The sequence below is a fragment of the Leptonychotes weddellii genome, chromosome 11 (assembly GCF_054177405.1).
Source record: "Leptonychotes weddellii isolate Sample4059 chromosome 11, ASM5417740v2, whole genome shotgun sequence".
NCBI lineage: Eukaryota > Metazoa > Chordata > Mammalia > Carnivora > Phocidae > Leptonychotes > Leptonychotes weddellii.
In genome coordinates, this window is record NC_138379.1 from 44,384,436 (window position 1) to 44,399,563 (window position 15,128).

The following is a 15,128-nucleotide window of genomic DNA, read 5'->3' on the forward strand; positions in this document are numbered from 1 at the left end:
ATTGGGGAGGGTATGTGCTATGGTGAGCGCTGTGAATTGTGCAAGACTGTTGAATCACAGATCTGTACCTCTGAAACAAATAATGCAATATATGTTAAGAAAAAAAGAAGAAGATAGCAGGAGGGGAAGAATGAAGGGGGGAAAATCGAAGAGGGAGATGAACCATGAGAGATGATGGACTCTGAAAAACAAACTGAGGGTTCTAGAGGGGAGGGGGGTGGGGGATGGGTTAGCCTGGTGGTGGGTATTAAAGAGGGCACGTACTGAATGGAGCACTGGGTGTTATCTACCAAACACTTAAAGAAGAGTTAATACCTATTCTTCTCAAACTATTCCAAAAAATAGAAAAGGAAGGAAAACTACATTCATTCTATGTGGCCAGCACTACCCTGACACCAAAGCCAGATAAAGACACCACTAAAAAAGAGAACTTCAGGCCAATATCCCTGATGATCATAGATGCAAAAATTCTCAATAAAATACTAGCAAACCGTATGGGGATTAACATAAGAATAAAAAAAAATAATAAAAATAAAAAAAAATACTAGCAAACCGAATCCAATAATACATTAAAATAATCATTCACCATGATCAAGTGGGATTTATTCCTGGGCTGCAAGAATGGTTCAATATTTGCAAATGAATCAATGTGATACATCACATTAATAAAAGAAAGGATAAGAATCATGATCTTTTCAGTAGATGCAGAAAAAGCACTTGACAAAGTACAACATCCATTCATGATAAAAACCCTCAACAAAGTAGGTTTAGAGGGAACATACTTCAACATAATAAGGGCCATTTATGAAAAACCCACAACTAATATTATCCTAAATGGGGGGAAAAACTGAGACCTTTCCACTACAGTCAGGAACAAGACAGGGATGTCCACTCTCACCATTTTTATTCAAAATAGTACTGGAGGGACACCTGGGTGGCTCAGTCAGTTAAGCGTCTGCCTTCGTCTCAGCTCATGATCCCAGCATCCTGGGATTGAGCCCTGCATTGGGCTCTCCACTCAATGGGGAGTCTGCTTCTCCCTCTGTCCCTCCCCCTCCTTGTGCACTCTCTCTCAAATAAATAAAATCTCAAAAAAAAGAAAAAGATAGTACTGGAAGTCCTAGCCACAGTAATCAGACAACAAAAAGAAATAAAAGGCATCCAGATCAGCAAGGAAGAAGTCAAACATTCATTATTTGTAGATGACATGATACTATATATAGAAAACCCAAAAGACCACCAAAAAGCTGCTAGAACTAATAAACAAATTCAGTGAAGTTGCAGGATACAAAATAAACGTGCAGACATCTGTTACATTTCTCTACACCAATAATGAAACAGCAGATAGAAAAATTAAGGAATGAATCCCATTTACAACTGCACCGAGAACAAAAAGACACCTAGGAATAGATTTAACCTAAGACATGAAAGACCTGTACTCTGAAAACTATAAACACTGATGAAAGAAATTAAAAAGGACACAAAGAAATGGAAAGACATTCCATGCTCAAGGATTGGAAGAACAAATATTGTTAAAATGTCTATACTACCCAAAGCAATCTACACATTTAATGCAATCCCTATCAAAATACCAACAGCATTTTTCACAGAGCTAAAACAAACAATCCTAAAATTTGTATGGAACCACAGAAGGCCCTGAATAGCCAAAGCAATCTTGAAAAAGAAACGAAAAGCTGGAGGCATCACAATTCCAGACTTCAAGTTATATTACAAAGCTGTAGTGATCAAGACAGTATGGTACTGGCACAAAAAACAGATACAAACTCACAATTACATGGTCAATTAATCTTCAACAAAGCAGAAAAGAATATCCAATGGGAAAAAGACTGTCTCTTCAACAAGTGGTATTGGGAAAACTGGACATCTATGTGCAAAAGAATGAAAGTTGACCACTTTTTACACCACACACAAAAATAAATTCAAAATGGATTAAAGACCTAAATGTGAGACAGAAAACCATCAAAATCCTAGATGAGAACACAGGCAATAACCTCTCTGACATGGGCCAGAGCAACTTCTTACTAGATATGACTCCTGAGGCAAGAGAAACAAAAGCAAAAATGAACTATTGGGATTTCATCAAAATAAAAAACTTCTGCACAGCAAAGGAAACAATCAACAAAAGTAAATGGCAACCTATAGAATGGAAGAAAATATTTGCAAGTGATATATCTGATAAAGGGTTAGTATCCAAAATATATAAAGAACTTATAAAACTCAACACTGCAAAAATGAATAATCCAATTGAGAAATGGGCAGCAGATATGAAGAGACATGTTTCCAAATAAGACATACAGATAGATGGCCAACAGACACATGAAAAGATGCTCAACATCACTCATCATCAGGGAAAGGCAAATCAAAACCACAATAAGATATCACCTCACACCTGTTAGAATGGCTAAAATTAATACCACAAGAAACAACAAGTCTTTTTTTTCTAAATTTCTTTTTTTTAAAGATTTTATTTATTTATTTGAGAGAGCGAGAGTGAGAGAGAGAGAGAGATCACGAGCAGGGGGGAGGGGTAGAGGGAGAAGCCAACTCCCCGCTGAACAGGGAGCCGGATGCAGAACTCCATCCCAGGACCCTGGGATCATGACCTGAGCTGAAGGCAGAGGCTTCACCAACTGAGCCACCCAGGCACCCAAGAAACAACAGTGTTGGCAAGGATGTGGAGAAAGAGGAACCCTCTTGCATTGTTGGTGGGAATGCAGACTGGGTACAGCCACTCTGGAAAACAGTATGGAGATTCCTCAAAAAGTTAAAAATAGAACTACCCTAAGATCTAGCAATTGCACTACCAGGTATTTACCCATAGAATACAAAGATACTAATTCAGAGGGATACATTCACCCAGATGTTTATAGCAGCATTATGTACAATAGCCAAATTATGGAAGCAGCCCAGGTATCCATCGATTAATGAATGGATAAAGAAGATGTGGTATATATACACAATGGAATATTATTCAGCCATAAAAAGAATAAAATCTTGTCATTTGCAACAACATTGATGGAGCTGGAGAGTATTAGGTTAAGCAAAATAAGTCAGTCTGAGAAAGACAATTACCATATGCTTTCATTCATATGTAGAATTTAAGAAACAAAAGAGCAAAGGGGAAAAAAGAGGAGGGGGGGCAAACCAAAAAACAGACTCCTAACTGTAGAGAACAATCTGATGGTTACCAGAGGGGAGGTTGGTGGGGGGATAGGTGAAATAGATGATGGGGACTAAGGGGGGCACTTGCTGTGATGAGCACAGGGTGTTGTATGGAAGTGTTGAGTTACTATATTGTACACCTGAAACTAATATTATGCTCTATGTTAACTGACTGGAATTTAAATAAAAACTTAAAAAAAAAATCACACAGTGGCAGAGCAAAGATTCATAATCAGGCAGCCTAGCTGCACTCTGTTCTATGTTGTGAGGGGTGAAAATAAACTGACTTATCCTCTATGAGCATCCGCAACTGAAGAGTGAGATAGTGAGTTCCAGGGACAGAGAATTGAAACGCACTGGGTATGACCCTTCTGGAGCCTTGAAGGAAGTAACCAATGGGATTCAATACCAAGAACTGAGACTGAGAAAACTGAGAAGGGGGGAACGCCTGGAGGGGCACGTGAAGTTGAAGAGAACACCAAGAAGAGAACTTAACCTTTTACAAATGATCCCTGGGGCCCATCACAGTAGCTGGGCTGGTGCTGCTTTTAAGAGCCACAGGGGCAGACAGGTGAGGGCAGAGAGGAGCTCAACAGTGACATGGGACGGTCTAAATCAGCGATAGGCTGGAAATACCAGGGCTGCTGGGGGTTAGAAATTGGAGACGGATGGGAAACAGACTTAAGAGAGATTTAGCAGGCAGAAAATGGGAGGGATTTGGTGACAGCCTGGATGTGGTGGAGTCCGGGAGAGGGAAGAATAAAGGATGGGCGCTAACTCACAAGAGTGACTACGTCATTCACAGTTCAAGGAAGCCCAGGCAGAAGAGGAACAGAGTTGGAGGATAAGCAGACAAAACTAGATCACAAGAAGGATAAGGGTAGACAGAAGGGGATAAGGTTAAGTGAAAAAATTAAGCACCTACTGCATGCCTGTCTCAATGCTAGAAACATTGCAAATAATATCTCATTTACTCTTCCTTGTCAGAACCCTGTGAGTGACTGCATTATTATGTCCCTGTTACAAACAAATAAACTGAATGAAGCCCAGGGACCTGAGGTCACACAAACCAGTGAAAAGCAGACCCAGGATTCTGAACCCCATGTTTTTCTCTCTCCACCTGTTGTTTTTGAAGAGGCCAGTTGATCTTGGACTAAGGACCAAGAATCTAACCAACGAGGAAGAACAGAGACTTCCCGAACAACACTGGAGAAAGCCTTCCCAAAACGGGGTCAGAAACAAAGCAGGCCAGCCACAGGCCCTCCCTGTTCCTGCCATGCCAGCCTGAACCCCCTGTACATTTAGGTGGGGTGGAGGGAGGGAAGAGTGGGGAATTTTTGTGGCCCAAAAGATGCATAATTAGGCATGCGTTTTCATCTGTTGAAGAGCAAAGACAAAGGGCAAGGCAGGCAAGCATTTTCAAGCAAGCTCTTTCAGGGCCCCCCAAGGCCACCCACCTTCATAAAGAAAGCACGCCTGCAGGCCATGAGTCTGACAGTATCTACTCTTTGCAGGAAGCAGACACTATTGGTTATTGGGAGCTAGGTGAGAAAACAGAACCACCTCCTGTTCCCTAGAAGAACAAATCAGTGGCTTCCGGTCTACCCCACTGTGAGCCTTTCTAAGACCAGCTTCTAGGCAGAGACACTTTAGCTAGTAAACAATAGCACGAGACATCCTTCCTGTTGGAAGGGAGGAAAAAAACAGGAACAAAATGAAGTCTTAAAGAAGATTTCTCAGAGACCCAGGGAGACCCGACAGCTGGGCCTTGGCCTACTCGGGGGACAGAGGGAAACCAAGACAAGAAGGAAACCCAGATGGGTTGAAGAGGAAACAGATGACAGAGTGGGCTTGAGCTCCGCTTTCCATGTGGAACTTCGGGAAGTTACCACTGCAGAGTACCCATGTGCCAACATGAGATAGTCATGCCAGCATAGAAATCACAGTGTGGTGCCTTGTGGCAAAGAGAGGGCCAAATACATTGCTCCCAAGTCCCCCACAAGTCCCAAATGGCAGGAGACACAGAAGACAATGGAAAGTTAATAACCAGTGGGCCTGGATGGGTTCCATGCAGTGGGGTGAGGGACCCTAAAGCAGAAGCTATGGGGCTAGCCAGCTTAAGACGAAGACTAGATGAAGGGTTCACTAAAATCCCAAGGGCCTGCAAAGCCAGCAGGAGCTAATGGAGGCCCAAGTCAGCAAAGGTAGGCACTATGGGCTCCCACCAGCCAAGAGAACACATATAGTTACACCAGCTCAGGCCACAGCTGCACCAGAAGCAGCTATGTTAGAAGGAGGGCAGAGGCCAGGCAGAGATGTATTACACTTGGTAAGGGCAGACAGAAGCCAGCAAAGAAGAGCACACAGCCCAGCAGCCCTCTCTAATGCCAGATGCCACCTTGCGGGAGACGAAGAACAGAGGGCACTTGAGAATAAAAACAACCCAGAACTGTAGAATGAATTTTGAATTGATCAAATACCCAAAATAGCCTGAATTAGACCCTAAGTGCTGCTTTAAATGAAAAATGCTTTCACTTTCAATTGGAATACATTCTCTCAGCATCTGCAGAAGTTATGACTACAGAGTAAGACCATAACAGTTAAAGAGAATAACTTTTTATACATGCAAATTATACTGTCAATTTTGACTCCGCTGCATCCGTGGGGAGGGGCACTCCTGATTCCTGAGAATATCTGCAAAGAAACTGAGCTCACGAGCCTAAGGAGTACGTTAAGATTTTTCTCAGTCACATTTGATTTAAACTACTTCCAGGTCAGAAAAATAGAAAGTGTCAGGTGACAGAAACATGACTCCTGAAGAGTATGGGGAGTGAGCAGGGCCAAAACAGATAGAGAGGCTATCCTCTGTAATGGTCACACCTTTAATTGCAAAGGGAAGGGCCTGGGACCTGGGCCTTTGGGAGGCTCTACAGGTCCAATGAGGGGCCTTCACCAAAAGTCCTTGGAGGACATTCCAGGCCAGAGGAGGGCCAAGTGGATAAGACAAGGAAGGCGGAAGGAAAGGAAAGAGGATAAGCAGCACTCACCCATCTCTGACTGTATGTGATGGCAGCTCAGCAGCATCAATCTGCCTTTTGTGACCAACTTGTCAGGTATATTGGAGACATGGGTCTGCCAAATGTTCAGGCAGCCCACCAGCATCACGTAGTTCTTGATAGGACAACCTCTCATGGACTCCAGCTTCTGAGGCCCCCAGGCTTGCAGGAACTGATGAATGCCTGTCATCCAGTGATGTTCCCTGCAGAATTCCTTCACCTCCCACAGCATGCCCTAGGCACAGACAAGGTGCTTATGACAGGAATTAGTGGGCATCACCCCCCTCCTTAAACCTCTCTTCTCACCTCCAGCAAGGCCTGTTGCGTAGTCAGTGCTTGCTGGATCCGAGGATTGTTGTCCAGATCCTCTTGCAGCTGCTTATAATTGGGGGGCAAGTACTGGCCCCGTAGCCGGTACCCACGGACCTCTAGGGCTTCGGTAATAGTGTGAGATTTCCAGGGCCACACCAACCCTATATTCGGGCCACAGAAGATGTGCACAGCATCGCTGGGCTGGCCCTGGAGCTTGGGCATCACGAATTCCGTGTTCGAATCTTCCTCTTCATCTTCTTCTAGTGGGGCACATGCCATAATTGTCCATTGAGTACCCTGCAGGGTCCCCACACAACCTCTGTCTCTCCCTGAGTGTATACATTACACACACACACACACACACACACTCCTTGCTCCTGAGTGAGTTTACACATACATCTATATCACAAACACAGACCCACTGAGGGAATTTATTATTTAGGGTTCAGGTTTGGAAAACAGAATTTATTTAGTATAAGCAGTAAGGGAATTATTATAGAATATTAAATGGTTTGCAAATAGTTGGAAGAACTGAAAAACAAACACTCTAGGCTAAGCATCCATGGCTCAGTGCTGCCTGGCAAATTGGGATGTCACTTCCACACCACCAGCCACAGAAGCACACTACCTCTGTCACGATCGCCTCCAGCAGAATGGAAGGCATAGGCGCTGCCTCTCTCCCACTCTTACCTCCGTTCTGTCTGAACTGAAGTCCCATGCACACCTAAATCACATACAACACCTCGCTGCAAGGAGATCTGGGAAATGTAGTTCGTAGAACTCCAGCCTCTGTAGAACAGAGGAGGAGTGGGCAAAGCTGTTGAACATGGCTGTCCTTAGTATCTGTCTTAAGGAATATCCTTGAGCCTGGCTTCCCCTTTAACTTCTTAGAAACTGGTTAATTGCCAATTTCAGTATTTGTGTTAAAACTTTGTGCAAAAAGGGGGGAAAAGCATCGAAATGTTCAGAAATTAGATGCACAGTACTCTCTCTTTCTCTCAAATAAATAAATCTTTAAAAAACAAAAGCAAAAACTACATTTTGAAAGAGCATAATTGAAGACACTGCCTCAGAATGTTCAACAACAAGACATATTCTACTAAAATTACTGAATTTCAAGAAAAAAAAATGTCCAGGTATCCAGGAAAAAAGGAAAATAAATTTTTGCTCCCACAAACCCTTCCTAAGGAATCTAAATAGAGAATGAGCTTCACACAATTACTGAGAGACCGATCAACATAAAGACTGCTGGTTAGCTTAAACATATTGTTACTTGTAGAACTAAAATTAAATAAGGTTTTATTAAATATAAATTATTAGGAGGGAAATAATACAGTATGAAATGATGCTGTAGAGAATGCTGGTAACTCTCTTGCTTGCCACGTTTTGAGAATGGAAGAATGGAACCTTGGAAGGCATACTGGCTGACTACCCAAGAGCTACTTCATTCTCCCTTCTTCTGCAGTGGAAGAGCCCATCTTCTGTGAGAAACTAGAAATGTCAGCCATTTGATTTCGCAGCCCTTCTTGCTGCTGGAGGTAGCCACATGACCTAGATTTTTACAATGAGATATAAAAGTGAGTCTGCTGGGGAGTTTCTGGAAGATTTCCTTTCCTGATAAAATGTGAGAGTCAGGCAAGGAGAGATCTCCCTCCAATGTTCCTCCCCTTTTCCCCTGATCTTGCATAAGAATGGGATGCTTGGAGCTGGAGCTTGTCTTGCAACTATGAGGCCTTGGGATGAAAACGTTTCTAATTCAGCCTCCCCTGCCACACACACCCCTCTAAGAGAATTTGCCCTTACCTACAGCTGACCTCAGAAAGGAGTAGGGGAAGGATATAAGGAGCCTGATTCTTGATGACATCTTTGAGCCACTGAACCAACCCTGGGAGCATCTACCTAGAGACTTCTTGCTATGTGAGATAATTGTTGTCATTGTTAGGCTACTCTTAGGTCTTCCGTTACTTCCACTGAAAGCATTCTCAGTGACTCAGAATTCGAACACACAAGCAAAGTCAAAAGACTAAGAAAGAGAAATAAAGCCTTGATGACATTGCCTGGGCCTTGAATCCAGCTGAGCCTGAATTTAGCTGCATCCAGGTATTTCTTAGTTATGGGAGTCAATAAATTCCCCTTTTTGCTTACCGAGTTCTAAGTCAGAAATATGTTATCCAAAACCAACGTGCACATTTAGGCCTACATAATGAATGTTTGTAGCCAATACAAGCATAGCTGAAGATTTGAGCCTCCACCAAACACACCCTTCTTAGAGGATCTGCTTTTCCTTATAGCTAAAACCAATTAATTTGTACCATAACCCAATTCCCCTTTGCCAGAGCTTATGGATATGTGGTTCTCTCTATAGGATAGGCTGAATCAATATATTCCTGGTCTTGAAAATTTGAAATAAGTCAGTCACACATACAGGAAAACTGAAAGACCGTATCGAGTCAAGGATGGAGTTGGTACCATAGAAAGCCCAAGTCATTTGGAAGCAAGTTATAAGGGAGCAGAAAGTTCAAAGGAGGCAGAAACAGCTCGTTTTAGGGGAGAGTCAGGGGAACTGGGAAGAAGCACAGAGAGAAGTTGAGATAAAAGGATAAGCAGCAACTTGAGAGACAGGGCTCTCTTCCTGACAACCTAGTTTTTCCATTTCTGTGAAGCATGGTGCTGCCACAGCTTTTCTGTCTTTGAATTTGGTCACTTTCCGTTTTGTGAGCTCCAAAACACAAGACGAGGTTGAAGAACTGTGATTCAAGGTGCCAAGACCCACGAGAGTGCTCAAGCAATATGGTGCGATACAGTTGATTCATGTGTGATTCTGAGCAATGGGAAGAAAAGCTAGTGTATTCTTAACACAACTTGGTGACTGCAATATCCCAACAAAACAAAACGGAAATCACTAATAACTTACTTCATAGCCAACGTAAGAGTAAAATAAAGCTTGCTTATGATAAGAAGTCTGATATCAACTAAATCAAAGAAACACAAAAGTCAACATGGAGCTGCATTTTAAAATGTCAATCCAACTGTGAAAAACCAAATGATATAGACGTTCACTGTAGGTTCCTTTGAATGAGTCACTCAGACATTTTACACACAGCAGCAAAGCGGCTTGTCAAGCATATTTATACAACTCTTCATCTCTTCAGAATTTCTTAGTCACAGAGTGGCAAGAAAAAAGTCTCTCTTCTCTTTCAACGATCAATCCACTCACTGCTACACTGCTTACCTCTATTCTTTCTCTTGCTGGTCATACTGTTCATACCTCACACACCCAAGACACCTGCCCCCCGCCCCCAGCCACATGCAGCCCCCTGGCAAAAAAATACAATAATGACCGGTTCATTCTTTGCATAATATCTCTCAGCTAACTTCAAAGCCATCCCAACCAAAACATATACAAAAGAGTTTATCATAAAATACCAAAAAGATACACTGATCTTGGTAAAGTTAATGTAAAAACTTTAAGTTCCTGAACTTGACACCTGCCAGATGAGAAAAATCTTATCCAATTGTAATTTCCCAGTTTTAAATTGCAGAAAATTCCTGATAAGATTGTAAGGACATCAGATAACAATATTGATCATCTCTTTTTAGTTGCAAAATGTTCCAGTACGAAGACTGTTCTCTGGAAAATGTTGGAGAATGCAGCCTAAGACTGCAGGATTTGCTGCACCTGTTTTATTAGTAATAGGCTGGGTCTTCTTCTAGGGACCAGAACCTAGTCAGTGTGTAAGTTTCTACTGTAAGCGGCTGATTTTTCATATTCTTGAAAATATACACAGAGGCACCAAAATCATTTTGTAATTTGGTTAAAATGCCATGCAAATTTTGCCTCACTTAAGTAAAAGATTTCTCAGATAGATGTACATTTCTTAAAGACTACTAGTTGTGTTTTAACTACTCAGTATTTACTTTTATTAAATGCTACTCCAATTTTCATAAAGAACTTAAGAAAATCCCTAAATCAGAACTTTGGTTCTGGTTCCTCCATGATATTACTTCGATTTTCCGTGCCGATCTTTTTTTTTTCCTTCAAATTTTGATTCCGAAAAATCTCAAATATGTAGAGAAGTTTAAAGGTACTACAAATCCCTTTATCCATCCACTTTGATTCAACAGTTATTAACATTTTGTCACATTGCTTTGTTTGTTTTTCCTCCTCTCTTTCCCCTAAAACATGTGAACGTAAGATAACAAGCATCAGGACATTTAACCCCTAAATACATCAGTCTATGGTGTTCTTTTAAAAGTAGAAGGGGTGGGCAAACCTCTCGGGTCCCCTCCCTCTTTGGGAGCTTTGGCCTATCGCCCAATAAACTTTGCTTTGCTGCCCACCAAGAAAAAAAAAAGTAGAAGGGGTAACCCAAGACACTGCAAGTAAACATTTTCACTTTCATTAGAACTTAGAATAAAATTTTTAAGGTTTTTATCTGTTTTGCCATTCAAAGAAAATTACTACAGTATGCCAAAATACGAATTAGTATTAAATGGGAGAATAATGTGAAATATCTGGTTTATTTCTATCTTTAATACTAGTAACAGTAAGAAATTACTATCTATAGCATGTATCACTACGTGCTGAGCACTACACTAGACATATTACCTCTTTTAATCCTGCAAGTTAGGTATTCTTCTTATTCCCATGTTATAGGTTAGTAAACTAACATGTTTGGTCCCACTGTACCATGTAAACAAACATCAGTTGTCTCTACCCATTATCCTAGATTCACTTGAGAAAAGAATGTGCCCCAGTTGGTGTCATCTGTAAAAGACATGGACTCCTTTCAATGAACCTTTTCCTCCCCTGTCACCTATTTCCTAAAATTAACTTCATGTCTTTAAATCATCTTCATGAAAACATACTAGTTGAATTAAGGGCGGGGGGAGCACCTACATGTCAGATGTGACTGAATGCCTGTATTGATTTTATTTGTAACTGGGTTAGTATTCCAAATAAAGGAAGTGTGAAGATGTATTTCCTCCCTGGTGGTTCACAAGTTTGAGGACTGATAACCAGTAATAACTGGTAACCATAATGGCTCAGTAATATTAATGGATTATCCTATATGAAATAAAAAAGAGCTGTATGAAATAAAGCAAATATTGAACAAGCAGAGTTCTTCAAGTAAGTACAAATTAACTTAGCAATCAAATTTAACAGGAAACAAAATGCCATTACAACATTAGAGAAAAGCCTCACAGAGTTTGGATGAACCAGAGGAAGGACAATGTACTCACTCACATTCTTTCATACACCTCTCATTCCACTCGACTGCATGCACACACATACACACAAGCACACGCCTGAGTGAGCAAAGACACGCCCCCCCCAACCCCCTGCCCCCAACACCTGTGTGCACTACCCAGATACAGCTGTTCCATCCACACCCAAGGCCTGATTCTATGGCCATGCCCTTGATACTGTGCATGTGCCTGTCCCCCTCCTTCCACCCTCCCTACCCCCTGCCTAAGTCTCCTTACTTAAATACCTTCAGAATACAAGGAGTCGCAGGGGCTCTTCAGGTCTGGAGATTGCATTACCTTCATGCCAAGGTATGTAGAGGGGGCAGAAATGGAAACCAGTGAGGGTTCAGACCAGGCTGAGAGCTTCTAATTACACAGAGGATAGGAATTGGGAATTCCTACAGCCAGCCCCCTGCCCAATCCAGAATACCTTCAGGACAGAGGCCTTGACAGACTGCAGGCCCACATTTAAAATCTGGATCATATTTTCAATACACGGCTCATGAGACAGCTGGCCATGATTGTCAAAGACCAGCTGGGCTGAGAGAAAGGGTTTCTTCCTTGGGGCCTGTAAGGAAGGGCCAGGAGAGGTCAGGGGGCTACATGTCAGTGTCTGCTGCCTGCCTCTGCCCACCTCCCCACATGCCACCCACCACCTCACTTGCAGCATGTTGGCCACAAAGGAGGTTATCTCCTCCTCTACGATAGACACAAGGCTCTGGCAAATCATGTAGTCTACTAGGCGGGCCAGCTGTCCCAGCCGCAGCAACCAGGCCTCTGCCTGCTTCAGCTTCTGCTCCAGCTGTTGGCACTCTACCCTCTGAAGGTATATGGAGCGTTGGTCCGTCCTGATCCTCTTGCAGTTTTTCACTCGCTCCTGCAGGCCCTGTTGCATGTGATACGTATCCTCGTGAACCTGTCAGCATAGAGTGGGCAACTAACTGAAGGAGGATGGAGGACAAACGGGATACCCACTGGCCTCTGCAAAACTCGCAGGTCTCAGAGCCTGAAACCTAGCACCTACATATTCCCAAGGAGGGCTGCTTTTTAATAGAGAGTAGCCCCCAAAATCTTTCAGTGACCAGAAAAGATGCAAAATGAAGAACATACATTAAGAGGTCACAATGCTAATTTGATAGGCCAGGCCTGTCTACTAAAAAGCCCCTGGGGTAGACCTCAAATAGAATTTGTGCATGTGTAAACAGAGAGGTTCACAATGTACAGATTACATAGAGAAGGAGAAAGACTGGATAAGTAAGGCTCAGCAATAATTCCAGGACATGGATTCCAATCACATGGCCTGGGAGGTGTGGCCTGCTGACTAGCATAACACTCCTTTGTGTGACAGTGGAAGGGGTCTCTGGCTCCTGAGACTTTCCACTGGGGGTGGGAAATGTGGGGTAAAAGTCTAAGAGCCTCTTTATGGGTCCTTCTCACATCTGGGAGGTTTCTTGGCCTACACAGCCGCTGACAGTTGCCACCTCTCTGGACAGAGGGGAGACACCAGCAAGATATGCTTGGCCAGATGGACTGACTGTCCCTGACGCTCTCCTGTCCTTTTTGATGTCTGGTAGAGCCTGTGATTAGAACTAACTGGTGTGTGTGGATTGTATTCTACACTCACCCTGAGTTCAAATCCCAGTCTTTGGAGACCCAGACATAAGGCACTCGAGGCCTAAGCTACACATCATGCACAAACGTGCCCTCTGACTTGGTGAGATGTTCTCTTCCATGCTCTAGAAATACCCTCTGTACTAAGTGCTTCCCACTTCGTAGCCCTTAGTCCAGTGCATCACCACTATCTAGTTACTCGTGTGATTTGTCCACTACACTGCAAATTCTTCGAGGAAGGCCTTCGTCACATCTTATTTCATTTCTCTTTGCTTAACCCAGTGCCTGGCACAGCTACTTCCAAAGTTAACTATAAAAAGAATGTAGCACTCACACTGAAAGGGCTCACTGAGCGCCAATTAGGATAAAACCACACAAACAACAACAATAATTACTATACCAGATCATAATTAGTATACATTTTTAAAACCTCACCACTGAGGGGTAACATCTTCAATACCTTCAAAGTTATGAGGAAATTTTTTTTTTAAGATTTTATTTATTTATTTGAGAGAGAGAGAATGAGAGAGAGCGAGTACATGAGAGGGGGGAGGGTCAGAGGGAAAAGCAGACTCCCTGCCGAGCAGGGAGCCCGATGCGGGACTCAATCCAGGGACTCCAGGATCATGACCTGAGCCGAAGGCAGTCGCTTAACCAACTGAGCCACCCAGGCGCCCCGAGGAAATTTTTTAAACCTGGAATTCTGTATGTAGCCACAGTATCACTGAAGATTGGAGATGAATAAAGACATTTCTAGATATACAAAGACCCCCAAAATTTACCATCCACAGATTCTCTCTGAAAAAAAATATACAAAAGTATATTTCTGAGAGAGGAAAATGAATACAAGAGCTACAAGAAGCTTTGATGAGCAAAGACATTTGTAAAACATATTGCCAAGTCTAAATGAGTAGGCTGCAAAACAAGAATCCTCACAACCATCCGGAATTAAATTCCAGGGAATCTTAACATAAGCATAAAGCATACTAGGAAGGGTGGAGGGTGAGGAGAAGATGAGAGGTGAGAAAGGAAACCAGAAGAGCACTAAGATTCTTACTGTGCTTGGGAGAAAGACGTGGATACAAATCCACACTTGACATTCATTCACTCAAAACACTCACTGAGCACCTACTACTCTATGGCATAACCTATGAGGAGCACTAGAGGTATAGGAGTGAATGAAACAAATAAAAGTCCCTACCCTTTTGGAGGCAGGGGGAGAGATACAATAAACAAAATAAGTAAGTAATTTATACTATATGTAAAAAGTTGATAGGGCTATGAAAAGAAAACAGAGTAGGGAAAGAGAGATCAGGAATGCTGGTGACAGTGTGGGTTTGCAATTAGGGCTTTTAGAAAAAGAGATGAAAGAGACATTGTTATAAAAATATAAGTGGAACGTGGGCGGGGGGAGCAAGATAGCGGAGGAGTAGGAGACCTGGATTTCGTCTGGTCCCAGGATTTCAGCTGGATGGGATCAAACCATTCTGAACACCTACGAACTCAACAGGAGATCAAAGAAAGGAATAGCAGCAACTCTCTGAACAGAAAAGCGACCACTTTCTGGAAGGTAGGACGGGCGGAGAAGTGAATCCGAGGCGATATTCGGAGAATAGACGGCGGGGGAGGGGGCCTCCGTGGGCCCCTTCTGGCAAGTGATAGAGCCGCAGAGCACAAAATCGGAACTTTTAGAAGTCAGCTCCGCTGAGGGACGTC

General features: G+C 42.7%; 1 protein-coding gene across 1 annotated transcript in view; it reads right to left on the minus strand.

Annotated features, from left to right (window-relative positions):
- The window catches only part of LOC102745205 (dynein heavy chain domain-containing protein 1-like), a 67,174-nt gene that overhangs the window by 33,753 nt on the left and 18,293 nt on the right, over nt 1-15,128 (minus strand). Inside the window, exons 7-10 of the mRNA XM_081799429.1 lie at nt 12,232-12,717; nt 12,047-12,098; nt 6,546-6,811; nt 6,231-6,474 (exon numbers count right to left, since the gene is read on the minus strand). Coding sequence (XP_081655555.1) covers nt 6,231-6,474; nt 6,546-6,811; nt 12,047-12,098; nt 12,232-12,717 — 1,048 coding nt within the window. The remainder of the gene's footprint in view (nt 1-6,230; nt 6,475-6,545; nt 6,812-12,046; nt 12,099-12,231; nt 12,718-15,128) is intronic.